The 12215-nt window shown below is 34.8% G+C and overlaps 1 protein-coding gene across 1 annotated transcript in view; it reads left to right on the forward strand.

Annotated features, from left to right (window-relative positions):
* Positions 1–12215, forward strand: part of SUGT1 (SGT1 assembly cochaperone of MIS12 kinetochore complex) — a 38249-nt gene that overhangs the window by 3999 nt on the left and 22035 nt on the right. Inside the window, exons 3-9 of the mRNA XM_077765683.1 lie at positions 1641–1731; positions 2516–2585; positions 3289–3359; positions 6732–6785; positions 7162–7178; positions 9732–9766; positions 11349–11445. Of these exons, the coding sequence (XP_077621809.1) occupies positions 1641–1731; positions 2516–2585; positions 3289–3359; positions 6732–6785; positions 7162–7178; positions 9732–9766; positions 11349–11445 (435 nt within the window). The remainder of the gene's footprint in view (positions 1–1640; positions 1732–2515; positions 2586–3288; positions 3360–6731; positions 6786–7161; positions 7179–9731; positions 9767–11348; positions 11446–12215) is intronic.

The raw sequence follows: 12215 nt of genomic DNA on the forward strand, positions 1-12215 counted from the left end.
CAGGCTCTGAGCTGACAGTGTGGAGCCTGCTTGGGATTCTCTCTCCCCCTCTCGCTGCCCCTCCCCCCTCTCTCACACTCTCAAAATAAACATTAAAAATAAAACAATTAGATGATCTAGATATTAATATAAAGTATAGTGGCTTCTTTGACCTGAAATATACCTGTTTTCTTGCTGAGGAGAGGCTAGAAATTTGGTTTGAAGATATATATGAGTAGATAGGTAAGAAGCTGTCAGCTCTTTTCAGAATTGTTGAGTGTTTAGTGCAAGATGGTATCATTTAAATTAGGAATTTTAAAGTATCAGGGAAATGTATTAATACAGATGTCATTGGTGTGTGAAAGATACTTGAAGTAAAGAAACATTACCAAGAGGCAGTGTTTAAAACCGTATTTGGAGTCAGACAGACCTGGATTTGAATCCTGTCTCTGGCACAGTCTCATCACTAACTAGAAAGTAAGGTAATGGATCTCTGTGCACAGCTGGGGGAAGAGCGTTCCAGTGAGAGAAGCACCAGGTGCAGAGGCCCAATGTGTTGGAAGAACAGCAAGGAGGCCAATTTGCCTAGGGTAGACGAGTAAGAGATGAGGTGGAAGAGTTCGCGGGGTTGTCAGGGAGGGTCTTGTAGGTTGCTGGAAGAACTTGGGACTTTGTTCCGAGTTAGCTGAAAGACATTGGAGAATTTTATGTCTATTGACATAAACAAGATCTTGCTTTTCATTATTGCTTCAGTCAGGATGATAGAGGTGAAGATGGTAAAAAATGGTGTGGATTTTAGGTAAATGATTACCATGTATAGTATACATTGCTTTGTGAGAACCACACTGCTAGATTAAAGCAAAATTAATGCTGTGTGGCTTTTGAAATAATTTTACCTTTTAAGAAAACTACCAGATTCCTAGGATGTGTGAGCACTGGGTAGAGAATGAAAGCATTCCTATTTGCCTGCATTTGTCTTGGCCAGTTGTGATTGTGTTGTGTCTTCTTGCATCGTTCTTTCAGCTACTACTTATAAATTATGACTGCCCAGGGTGGCAAACTTTTAATCTCATGTTAAATCTTGATCAGTTGATAGAAGCTTTCTATGAGATACTGTATCTGGGCTTTAAACAGAATGCTGTAATTTCTTAAGGTTGTCTGCCATTAACAGAAGATGGGAGAGGGCCAGATAAGCTTGATTGTGTCTTTATTGATCCTTTTAACTTCCCTGAGATCTAGATTTAACTTCTAGGTTGTTTGTTTGTTTTTATTGGACAGCTTCACATTTTCTAGGTATGTCAACTTCTACATAGCCTTTGAGTCTTTTCCAAATTAAGAGGAGAAAATCTGTAGTGGTCAATGTATATCATCTGAATTCTTCAGAGTAAATGAGGTGATAATAATTACCATTTATTGAGTTTCTACTGTAGGCCAGGAATTGTGCTAAGATACATTAGATTGTGGGTTTTGGTGGGAGAGAGTGGAGAAGGGGAGATACTGGCCCTCCTGTGAAGAAAAGCTCCAGACTTATTTTAATTCCCTGTTATCTTCTCTCCAAATAGCTTCTATGATAATAGGTTATTTGATGTAAAATCATGTTTAGTTAGAATTCAGTTGCTTTTAAAAAACATTTACTAACACTCAACATGTTTATATTTTAGGAGCTGACTAAGGCTTTGGAACAGAAACCAGATGATGCACAATATTATTGTCAAAGAGCTTATTGTCACATTCTTCTTGGGAATTACTGTGGTAACTTTTCTTACTGACTATATTGTTTATTCTTAATAAGTTGCAAATTTTGCTCAGGATACAGTGAATCAAAAACAGTAGAAATTATCTTTGAGGATTTTTAAATTGGTCTTTCATACAAGGTGTGAAGTAGCTGAAACATGACAAACATGTTGAGCAACACCCAAGCAAATGTTCTGGGTGTCTTTTCTTCCTTCAGTGGGTGGAGAATTTATATGGATTTCATTTGTAGTTACTTTATATGCTAACAAAAAATAGTATTACATTTACGTTTTCACAGAGTATCTAAATGAAATGCTCTTATTTGCAATTTTTATTAAAAAAAAATCTGTATTTTGTAACTGAGCTGTCAGCACAGAGCCTGATGCAGGGCTCAAACCCACGAACTCACAAACCTGAGCCAAAGTTGGTCGCTCAACCAACTGAGCCACCCAGGCGCCCCAGTATTGTGTAACTTTAATTATTTTGATTAGAGGATCTGGGTAGGGAAAAATTAAATATCTTGAGACAAATTACATAAATGATATTAATGAGAACATTAGATAAACTTTATCACAGAGCTGTATTCATTGACCGAATAGCTTTAAAAAGGAAGCTAAATATTAGGCTTATATGGTATGAGGGTAAAATTTTTTGAATTATATCTTGGAACTTTTCCTAACCTAAAACCATTTGTCCATCTTCAGACCTGGAAACTTAAAAATCTAAGGCTGATTCAAATTTTGTATGTAACTTATTAGGATCCACAAATAACTGGCTAAAAACCACATTTTTTTGTATATAGATGCTGTTGCTGATACGAAGAAATCTCTTGAACTTAATCCAAATAATTCCATTGCTATGCTGAGAAAAGGGTATGCAGTAACCACTCTTCTTATTGAATATGGACTATTGATAGTAGGTTTTTAGTTGAGTAAATTAATTTTAAGTTTTATGTAAATAGTAAATTCTGTATTTGTCCATTTTATTAATACATTTTATAGGTAGGATGGGATTTAACTTTAAATATAATTTTATACTTCTATAACTATAGTATGTGATAGGAGATATATAGTTAGTGTTTTTTAAGGTAGTGATGATTGGAGTAATTGCAAGGTATAGATGAAACTGATGGATTTCATATCCCTTTTTGCTCAGTGTTCGGAATTTACTATATTTAAGAGACTAAGGAATATCTATTTCTCAACCAAGCTGGAAAAGCTACATTTAATGCTGTGAAAGCTCTGTATCTGTGTACTTTATATCCCAGCTTCTTTCTGTATAAGTGTAACTTTATTCTTAAGAAACTTCTTTAGTTTCATAGTGTGTAACTATATTTTGGAATAAGCAAGTATACATAATTAAAATCAAGAAATTCCTTCTGAAACGAGTTCCAGAATTGGGTTTTAATGGGAAATAAAATTTACGTTACAATATGTTAGAAAACTTCTTGGTTTATTAATATATACTTAAAATTATTTCTTTTACCAGTAGAGCATGCTAAGGTATTTAATTAGAAAGCTTTTTTCATGATTCTCGTGTGTCTGTGTGGTGATTGTTTTTAATACGCTCATGCAGGATCTGTGAATACCATGAAAAGAACTATGCTGCTGCTCTAGAAACTTTTGTAGGAGGACAGAAATTAGATAGTAAGTATTGGAATTGTGTGTTAATAAACTAATCTATTTCTGTGTTTTAAATACCATAGCTCAGTTTTGTTAGTGTCATCTCAAGTTCATTGTAGAAACCCAACGTCCTTTTTTCTTTTCTTACTAACATTTCCTCTTTGCAAAATTTGAGCTTACTTAAAAATCGATTAAATTGTCCTTTCTTTAGCATTTAGATCACAGATAAGCTTTACCATTAGAAGTTAAAAACTGTATATAAACACTCAGTGTGCTCCCTTTACTTAGTCTGGCTTTAAATTTTTCTAATAGACAAGTGAAAGTTTCATTTGCTTTTTTTTCAGAAGTGTATTGAGTTTAAGTTATTATTTCTTTAGATGAGATAGGAAGTTTTCCAGCAAAGATTTTTATTAAGAAGTGAAGTGTCAGTTTGGATAAATTGTGATAGGAAGAAACTTGGAGCTTTGAAAGTATTGTGAGTTTTTAATGTCAGTCAGAGAGATATATGAAAATTAGTAGTATGGATGTCTGTGCATGTGTATAGAAATTGTAAGAGCCAAAAAACCAGAAAAGTTGGCAAAATACTGAAAGACAAAAGTTGTAAGTAATCTCATAGATAATTGTAGACTACAGAATTCTTACTGTGCACTGTCATTTTATCTTCCTCTAATGATAGAGTCTTTTTCATAGTTCGCTAAGACAGTGGTTCCTAGCTAGGGATGATTTTGCTCCATGGGGACATTTGGTAATGTCTGAGGAGTTTTTTGTTTTTTTTTTAAATTTTTAACATTTATTCATTTTTGAGAGAGAGAGAGAGGGAAACACAGAATCTGAAACAAGCTCCAGGCTCTGTGCCAGCTGTCAGCACAGAACCCGACATGGGGCTTGAACCCACAAACGTGTGACCATGACCTGAGCTGAAGTCGGCCGCTTAACCAACTGAGCCACTCAGGTACCCCTCTGAGGAGATTTTTGATGATCATGACTGATGAATGGCGGATGTGCTATTGATACCTAGTGAGTAGAGGCCACGGATACTGCTAAACATTCTGCATTGTACAGGATTTTCCCCACAACAGAGAAGTGTCTTGTCCAAAATATCAGTAGTGCTGAGGTTGCAAATCCTTACTCTAAAGGAATATTGCATGGTTATGTTTTTATATTTCTAAAAATTTATTGTATTGTTTTGAATATTTGCTTTTCTGCTGTATACCTACTTGAGAGAGGACAGCGCACTGAACTTTGCAGTTGGAACCTACAAATCAGGAAAGAGCAGTAGTGTGTGAATCATTAAGAAGCTGGCGTATCTGCACTCCTAGCAGATTCTAGAATCCAGTTACCTTGTACATTGATACATATATAAAAACCCTGAAGAGATGTGAGTCGTTCCACCTTATAGACTTCTATTCCTATTCCTTATTTCTTTTTTAGAGCAATAGAAAGTTCCCCACCTAAAGTTTTTCTTTATTAATACCTTATTGCTATTGACTTTTATTTTAGAATTACTTCAGTCTGCCTCAAATGAAGTTGTCTGTTTTTTGGTAAAATTGCTGTTGAGGATATTTAATTTAAAAAACAAATTTGCCTTTTTATTTAATTATAGGGAAAAATGTATGTTAAATTGTTAGGGTTCCCTTAACAGACAAGGTAGAAAATTTAGAACTTAGAATATTCCTTTTTTTTCCTTTGGTATTGTAGAAAGCTCGGTTTTATTTATTGATTAATTTGAATAATAGGTTATTCAGATCAAAGATTTTGATGTAATTGTTTCCCCCACTAGAATGAATATGTGTGTACACGTATCTAGGTATTAGTTAAGGCCTGTGTAGTTGAATTTTACTTATAAATTAATGTATTTGGAAATTTCATTTTTAAGAAATTTTAAAAAAGGTTTTTTTAATGTTTCTTTTTGAGAGAGAGCAAGAGGGACAGAGCACAAGTGGGGGAAGGGCAGAGAGAGAAGGAGACACAGAATCCAAGCAGGCTCCAGGCTCTGAGCCCAACACAGGGCTTGAACCCATGAACCACGAGATCATGACCTGAGCCAAAGTCAGATCCTTAACCAACTGAGCCACTTAGGTGTCCCATTTTAAGAAATTTTTATTTTTCAAAATAATCTTGCTTGTAATTAGATTGGGTTTGTAAGCTTTTATTTAGAGTACTTTTAATAATTTTTAACATATTTCATTAGACCCTATACTGTTTAGATATTATCATCGTTCTAAGTCTTTTAATAATTTGCTTACATACATGTTTACATTGCTTTTATTTAAAAAAATGTTTTTAATGTTTATTTGTTTTTGAGAGACAGAGACAGAGTGTGAGCAGGGCAGGGGCAGAGAGAAAGGGAGACACAGAATCTGAAGCAGGCTGCAGGCTCCGAGCTGTCAGCACAGAGCCCGATGTGGGCTCGAACTCATCAACTATATGAGATCATGACCTGAGCTGAAGTTGGATGCTCAACCGAGTGAGCCACCCAGGCATCCTACATTACTGTCTTTTAAATGTATAGTTCACCATCTGTAGTCTGTTGGCTGCCATGGAATCTGGAGATAAGACAACTACACAAAGTATCAAGATGTTTTGGTATTTTTTTGTTGTTTTAAAAAAAATTTTTTTTATGTTTACTTATTTTTGAGAGAGAGAGGAAGAGAGCATGAACAGGGGAAGGGCAGAGAGAGAGAGAGAGAGAGAGAGACACCACACAGAATCTGAAGCAGGCCCCAGGCTCTGAGCTGTCAGCACAGAGCCTGACATGGGGCTAGAACCCATGAATATTGAGATCATGACCTGAGCTGAAGTCAGCCTCTTAATCAACTGAGCCACCCAGGTGCCTCAAAGGTGTTTTTTGGTGTTGGTAGGAATGGCATGGTAAAAAGAAAAGCCATTGAGGGTATGAATAGTAGACAGAATAGGCAGGTAGCTGCATTGGAGAGCAAACCTGGTCCGGAGAGGCTTTTAGATCTCAGTCCAGCTGCCTGTTACCAGGTTTCCACTCCACACTAAATGATGGTGTGTAGGGACTCTAATTCAGAGCTGATTTTTTTGTGCAAGAGGAAGCTTTTTTAACAAGAAGGGTGAGGGAAAGAACAGATTCTTTGTGTCTGGGAACCAGTGAGGTTGATTGGTTAAAACCAGTTTTGTTTTGTTTTTTAATTCTTCAGGATGAATGTCTAAATGTTAAACCTGTTAGTAGATTTATAGCTGTAATTATGCTTGCTATAAACTGTGTTAGGAGAAATATTTCTGTCTAATTTACTGCTGAATCCCCAGTGCTTAAGTGCCTAAAGCGCTGTTTGGAACATAGTAGGTATTCAGTAAGTATTAGTTGAATGAATATGTGTGTTAAGTGGCGCAGATGAGGTGATGTTACACTCTTTTTTTTTTTTTTTCTAGGTGCAGATCCTGATTTCACAGTCTGGATTAAAAGATGTCAAGAAGCTCAGGATGGTAAGTATGCAGGTTTCTGATGGTCTTTCAGTTTACAAAGAAGTAAATGTTTGACATTTTTGGATTTAAACAAATTTATAACTTTATAATTTTATACATCATAAATTTAACTAGGTAGCTTAGATAGAGATTTCCAAGGTATTGGTTATATTAAAAGGGTGATTTAGATGGATTTGTAACATGGTTGTATTACCTGTAAGAAATTACTAACGAGTCTAAAGTGACTCCAGAATGCAAAATTAAACCATTTTCTTTTATTTGGAATGTATGGTAAATTGATTTATGTAATCAGTCAGAATGTTTATGCCACAGAAATCACGTGTGTAACTTTACCTATAAATATACTGTTAACTGGAGATATTTTTGTTTTTAATAGGATCACAATCCGAGGTGGTAAGTACAAAGTTTTTGTTCTTTGTATTTTTACTTAATTATAACTTTGCCATGTATATTTGAGATCGGACTCAGACTGATCTTTCTTTTAGTTACATCTTAAGCAATTTGATGTAAATACTTTTTCCTTTAGTAACTGAATAATACCATTCTTGGTGAAATAAATATAGAGGTTTATAGTCATGAAAATTATTGGGTTCATTTAATGTGTGATTCAAGTTGATTTTGTATGCTTTAGTATGGTCAAGATGGTCACTTTTTATCTTTTCCTGGCTGAAAAGTCCTCACATTTAAGTTGAACAGCTGCTGCCTTAGAGCACTTGCGGGGTAATTTATTGTGGTGTGATAAGAACACAAAAGTTACAGGCATCTGGATGGTTTAGTTGGTTGAGCATCCAAGTCTTGGTTTCGGTCTCATAGTTTGTGAGTTCGAGCCCAGCATCCAGCTCTGTGTTGACAGCACGGAACCTGCTTGGGATATACTCTCTCTGTCCCTCATGTGTGCGTGCTCCTTTGCTTTCTCTCACAAAATAAGTATTTTTAAAAAAGAACACAAAAGTTAACTAGAATTTGGAAATGTGTATCTGTAATTTAGTTTCATATTTGGTGTTTGGACATGAAGATTTTTAAGTCTTTGCATTTATTAAAAATTATGGTGGAGTTGAGGGATGCCTGAGTGGCTTAGTCATTTAAGTGTCCGACTTCGGCTCAGGTCATGATTTAACAGTTTGTGAGTTTGATGAGCTCCATGTTGGGCTCTGTACTGACAGAGCCCAGAGCCTGGAGCTTGCTTTGGATTGTGTGTTTCCCTCTTTCTCTGTGCCTCCCCTGGCTTGCAGTCTGTCCCTCTCTCAAAAATAAACTTAAAAAAAAAAAAAAAATTAAAATTATGGTGGAGTTGAAAATTATTTGATTTTTTTTGAAAATTATTTGATTTTTTAAAACCACTTATATTTATATATAACACACATAGTTAATTATGGCTAATGGTTTTTAGCAGTGATCATCTACAATTTAGTCATTGAATAAAATGACAAGGATTCAGGAAATGTGGTTGTGGTCTTAACTCTAAGGGCAGTTACTTAACCTTTTTGGGTCTCTTTCTTTGTGTCTGAACGAAAATTTACATCTCTCTCTTCCAGAATTACATTGTGACATTGAGAAAATCTTTTATTCTCTGGGCTTTCTTCATATGTAAACTGGGCCTGCTAGAGCTAATCTACTTCAGGCAGGTTGTCAGCTTCAGGCCAGGTATGTGCATATGTAGTGACTGGAGTTTTGAACTTCACCAAAAGTGAGCCCTGTCTGATTATCCCTATACCTCCAAGGCTTGTCTATATTCCTGAGTGTGATGGATGAGGGAAGTATTTAAAAGTTGCCTTCCTTCACCTGCTGGTATTTTTATTTAGGTCTTACTATTTTGGGGATTGGAACTAGTCCTGAAAACAACAGAGTAGCATTTGGATAGTACTTCGTCACGTAACACAAATCGCTGTATAGCCACAGTGCATTTTGTCACTGCTGTAGTTCAGACCAGTGTAGTTTTATCTTTATACCAAGCTGAACTGGAATAATCTGTTCTAGTCATTATCTCCATTTGATATTGTCTGGATTCAGGTATTTCTCAATAGTTAACACTGGAGAGTAATTCTGGGTTAAACTCACATCTGTAGGGGGCTTTATTTTTTTTTCTCTAAACCCCATCACTTCCCTTAGAATCTAGGGACAACTTAGAGGTCACTTATGACCCAGGGCAAGTTTTTCAGATTTACGTAGTCTTAACTGGTACACATGCAGTTTAGGAAAGTATGGATTGGTCAAGAGTCACTTTGTTTTTTGATGGGCAATTTAGAATGTTTGTTACTGAGAGACCGTAAATGGAGTAAGCTGTTAACTGGAAGGTACCATGAAAATGTTCCTTCATATATTCCAGAGCAGTGTTTGATGCCATTGTTAAGCTCGAACTTTATACGATTTCTTTTTTTTTTTTTTTTAAGTTTATTTATTTATTTTGAGAGAGAGAGAAGTGCATGCACAAGTTGGGGAGGGGCAGAGAGAGAGAGAGGGAGACAGAGAATCCCAAGCAAGCTCTGTACCATCAGTACAGAGCCCTATGTGGGGCTCAAACTCCCAAACCCTGAGATAATGACCTGGGCTGAAGTCAAGTGCCTAACTGACTGAGCCACCCAGGCGACCCAAGTTATACTATTTCTGAAAAGTGTTTTTATGTGTCACTGTTATTATCATTTTAGAGAGGTAACCTTGGAAGTGAACATCTTAGATGTAACCTTTTCTAATCATACCGTTAGAAAATATTTTGGGCTTTTATGCTTTTTATTTTAGAAGAAAAATATTAAAATTATAAAAATACTCAATATTTTCTTTTTTTGTGTATAAATTTATATTATTTACCAGTTATGCTTTGTCTTGACATTTTCATGTAGTTATTCCATGTCAAAGTAACCATAGCGCTGGGTAAATTAATTGTGTATTTTAACATACAGTTGCTAAAGTAATATGTAAAATTTTTCTCTTTCAACTATCCAAAATCAGTCTGCATCCCAGAGGACTCATCAGTCAAAAATCAAGTAAGCGTTTCTTTTTCATAAAACAATGCATGATAAATATGTCTAAAGAGAAAAATCCTGTTGTCTAAAGAGAAAGTCCTTACTTTGTGATTTTAAGTGTTTTTTAGTTTTTTTAGAAATTGTGGTTAGCCTGGGAGAACAAATTCTAAAGCTGTCTGCTGATTACTGTTATTATTTATAATTAAGAGTAAATTCAAGTCACTTTTCCACTTTAAACTCGCTTTTTCTGGCTCCATATTATGTCACCTTGACAAGATGACGAGAACCTCTTCAGTTGTTACACGGGTAAAGAAGTTAGTAGGTTTCACAGAGTTGTAACTACATCCTTTAATATTTTAGAGTAAAGTTTTCATAGAGTAATTCTGCATGAGTTGAAAGTGACTGTTGCTCAGGGCAGCAGTTATAATAATGAATTAAGCATCTAGCAAGTATTTGAGTTTATTTTTAATTATTCATTAGCCATGTGTACAACTTGTATTCTTAGGACTATAACAGAGAGAAATACAAGGCATTGAGCTGGAGCTTGCATCCTTACTGAATTTCGGAGGGAAACGGAGACTCTTAAAGTTCATTTCTTTAGTCAGGGTGCATTTTAATTACCTAGAACGGCTTGAAGATGTTAAAACAATTTATTCATGTTCTTTCTGGTGAGATTTAGGATGACTCTTCAAGTACCATAGATAGGAAACTTTGACTAGCTTGGGGTATAACACAAACCTCAAATAATAATCATGATGTTAGAGTGTAAAATAATCTAACACTGATTTCATAATTACCAGGCACTGTGCTCAGTCTTAGGAATATAACAGTGGCAGAATAGATAAAATAGCTCTGCCCTCATGGAGTTTATAATCTAATCTAATTTGAAAGTGAGGGTTCCTGCAGTTTTAGAGCCTTCTGTGGGAAAGATACACATATTTAGAATCTCTAGGCACACTAGTTTTCCCATATACCTTGAGACTGAAGGAAGATACTGTGTTTAATGTTGTGCTTGGCAGGATGGGTTAAACTTTTAAGTTATTTTAATTTTAGCTATTTGCTTCTGCTTATTGTGTTCAGGGCTATTGCCCCCAGCTTCAGTTAAGAGATTTTGGAGTGGAGTCAAGTTGACGTGGGTCCATTGTAAACCTACCGCTGACTGGCTGATTGCTCACCCTTCTGGGCTTCTATTTTTTCATCTGTAAAATATGGATAGAAGTGCATTTTCTTTGTATTAGATTGAAATGGAAGTGTAAAACTATTGATGGTATATAATTATGGTTTATTTAGAATCCGTTTCCTCTTCAACATTAGCTTAAGCACATCAGTTTAGAGATATAAGTCAGAACCCTGAAAATCGTGTAAGTATTTAAGTTTCCTGGAAAGGTTGAGGCATCATACCTCACTGTTCTCTTCGTTAGTACACATCAAAGGAAATCAGTTATATAAAATTGTTTGTGAATCACCAGCTGCTTTACTATTTTGTTCCTCAAGGTGGAGCTCTTGTTGTTTATCAGATTGTAGTTTTTGTCTTGACAAAACATGAAGAAGCAACAACTTTGAGAAAATTAGATGTTCTGAGTTTTTTTTCCTTTTTTAATAGGTATGACTGGTATCAAACAGAATCTCAAGTAATCATTACACTTATGATCAAGAATGTTCAGAAGAATAATATAAGTGTGGAATTTTCAGAAAAAGAGGTTATTATAGTCTTTGAACTATTTTTTGTTTTGAGATTAAATACTTTCATTTGCAAAATAATATATTGCGGAATAACCTATAGCAGTTTATCAGATATGTCATTTCTTCCTGAGATGTGGAAAATGCTGATGAAAATATAAAGCATTCCTTCTCCGTTTGAGTCATTTTAAATTTTGAGACAAAAGTGTTTATACTGTAGGGTATAGCTAGATGTACATAATTTTTTTTAGATTTTTAATTCACAGCAAACTTGATTGACAAATAATAAAAGACATTAGTAAGATGTGATTTGATTACATTTGTGTGATATACTTTTGTGAAAAAGATCTGCTTATTTGTGTGATTTATAGGTCTTAGAATTTGCTAACTACATTACATTAATATGGCCTCTAATAATTTGGTTTGCTAGCATTTAGTAGAAAATTTTAATGGTATTTACGTTAGTGGTAGAAGTAGATGTTTTGCATATGAATACTTTTCTTTTGTTACATACTATAGTTCCTATATCTTGAGTTTTCTGGAGATTTAAATGTTAAATATGTGTTTGAAACATAATATTTTCTGCTATTTAACTATGTATATGAGAATCCATATAAAGGGTACCAGATAGAAAAAAAAGATTATTTTGAGTTTCTTAAATATGATACTCGATATAAAGTATTTAAAACAGTCCGCAGCAGTATTGAAATTACAGTCTGCAGCAGTATTGAAATTCTGTAATTAATACCCAGTTAAGTGTTTCGTCCTTCATTATATAAATTTTATAATG

The sequence above is a fragment of the Crocuta crocuta genome, unplaced genomic scaffold (genome assembly GCF_008692635.1).
Source record: "Crocuta crocuta isolate KB4526 unplaced genomic scaffold, BGI_CrCroc_1.0 scaffold75, whole genome shotgun sequence".
NCBI lineage: Eukaryota > Metazoa > Chordata > Mammalia > Carnivora > Hyaenidae > Crocuta > Crocuta crocuta.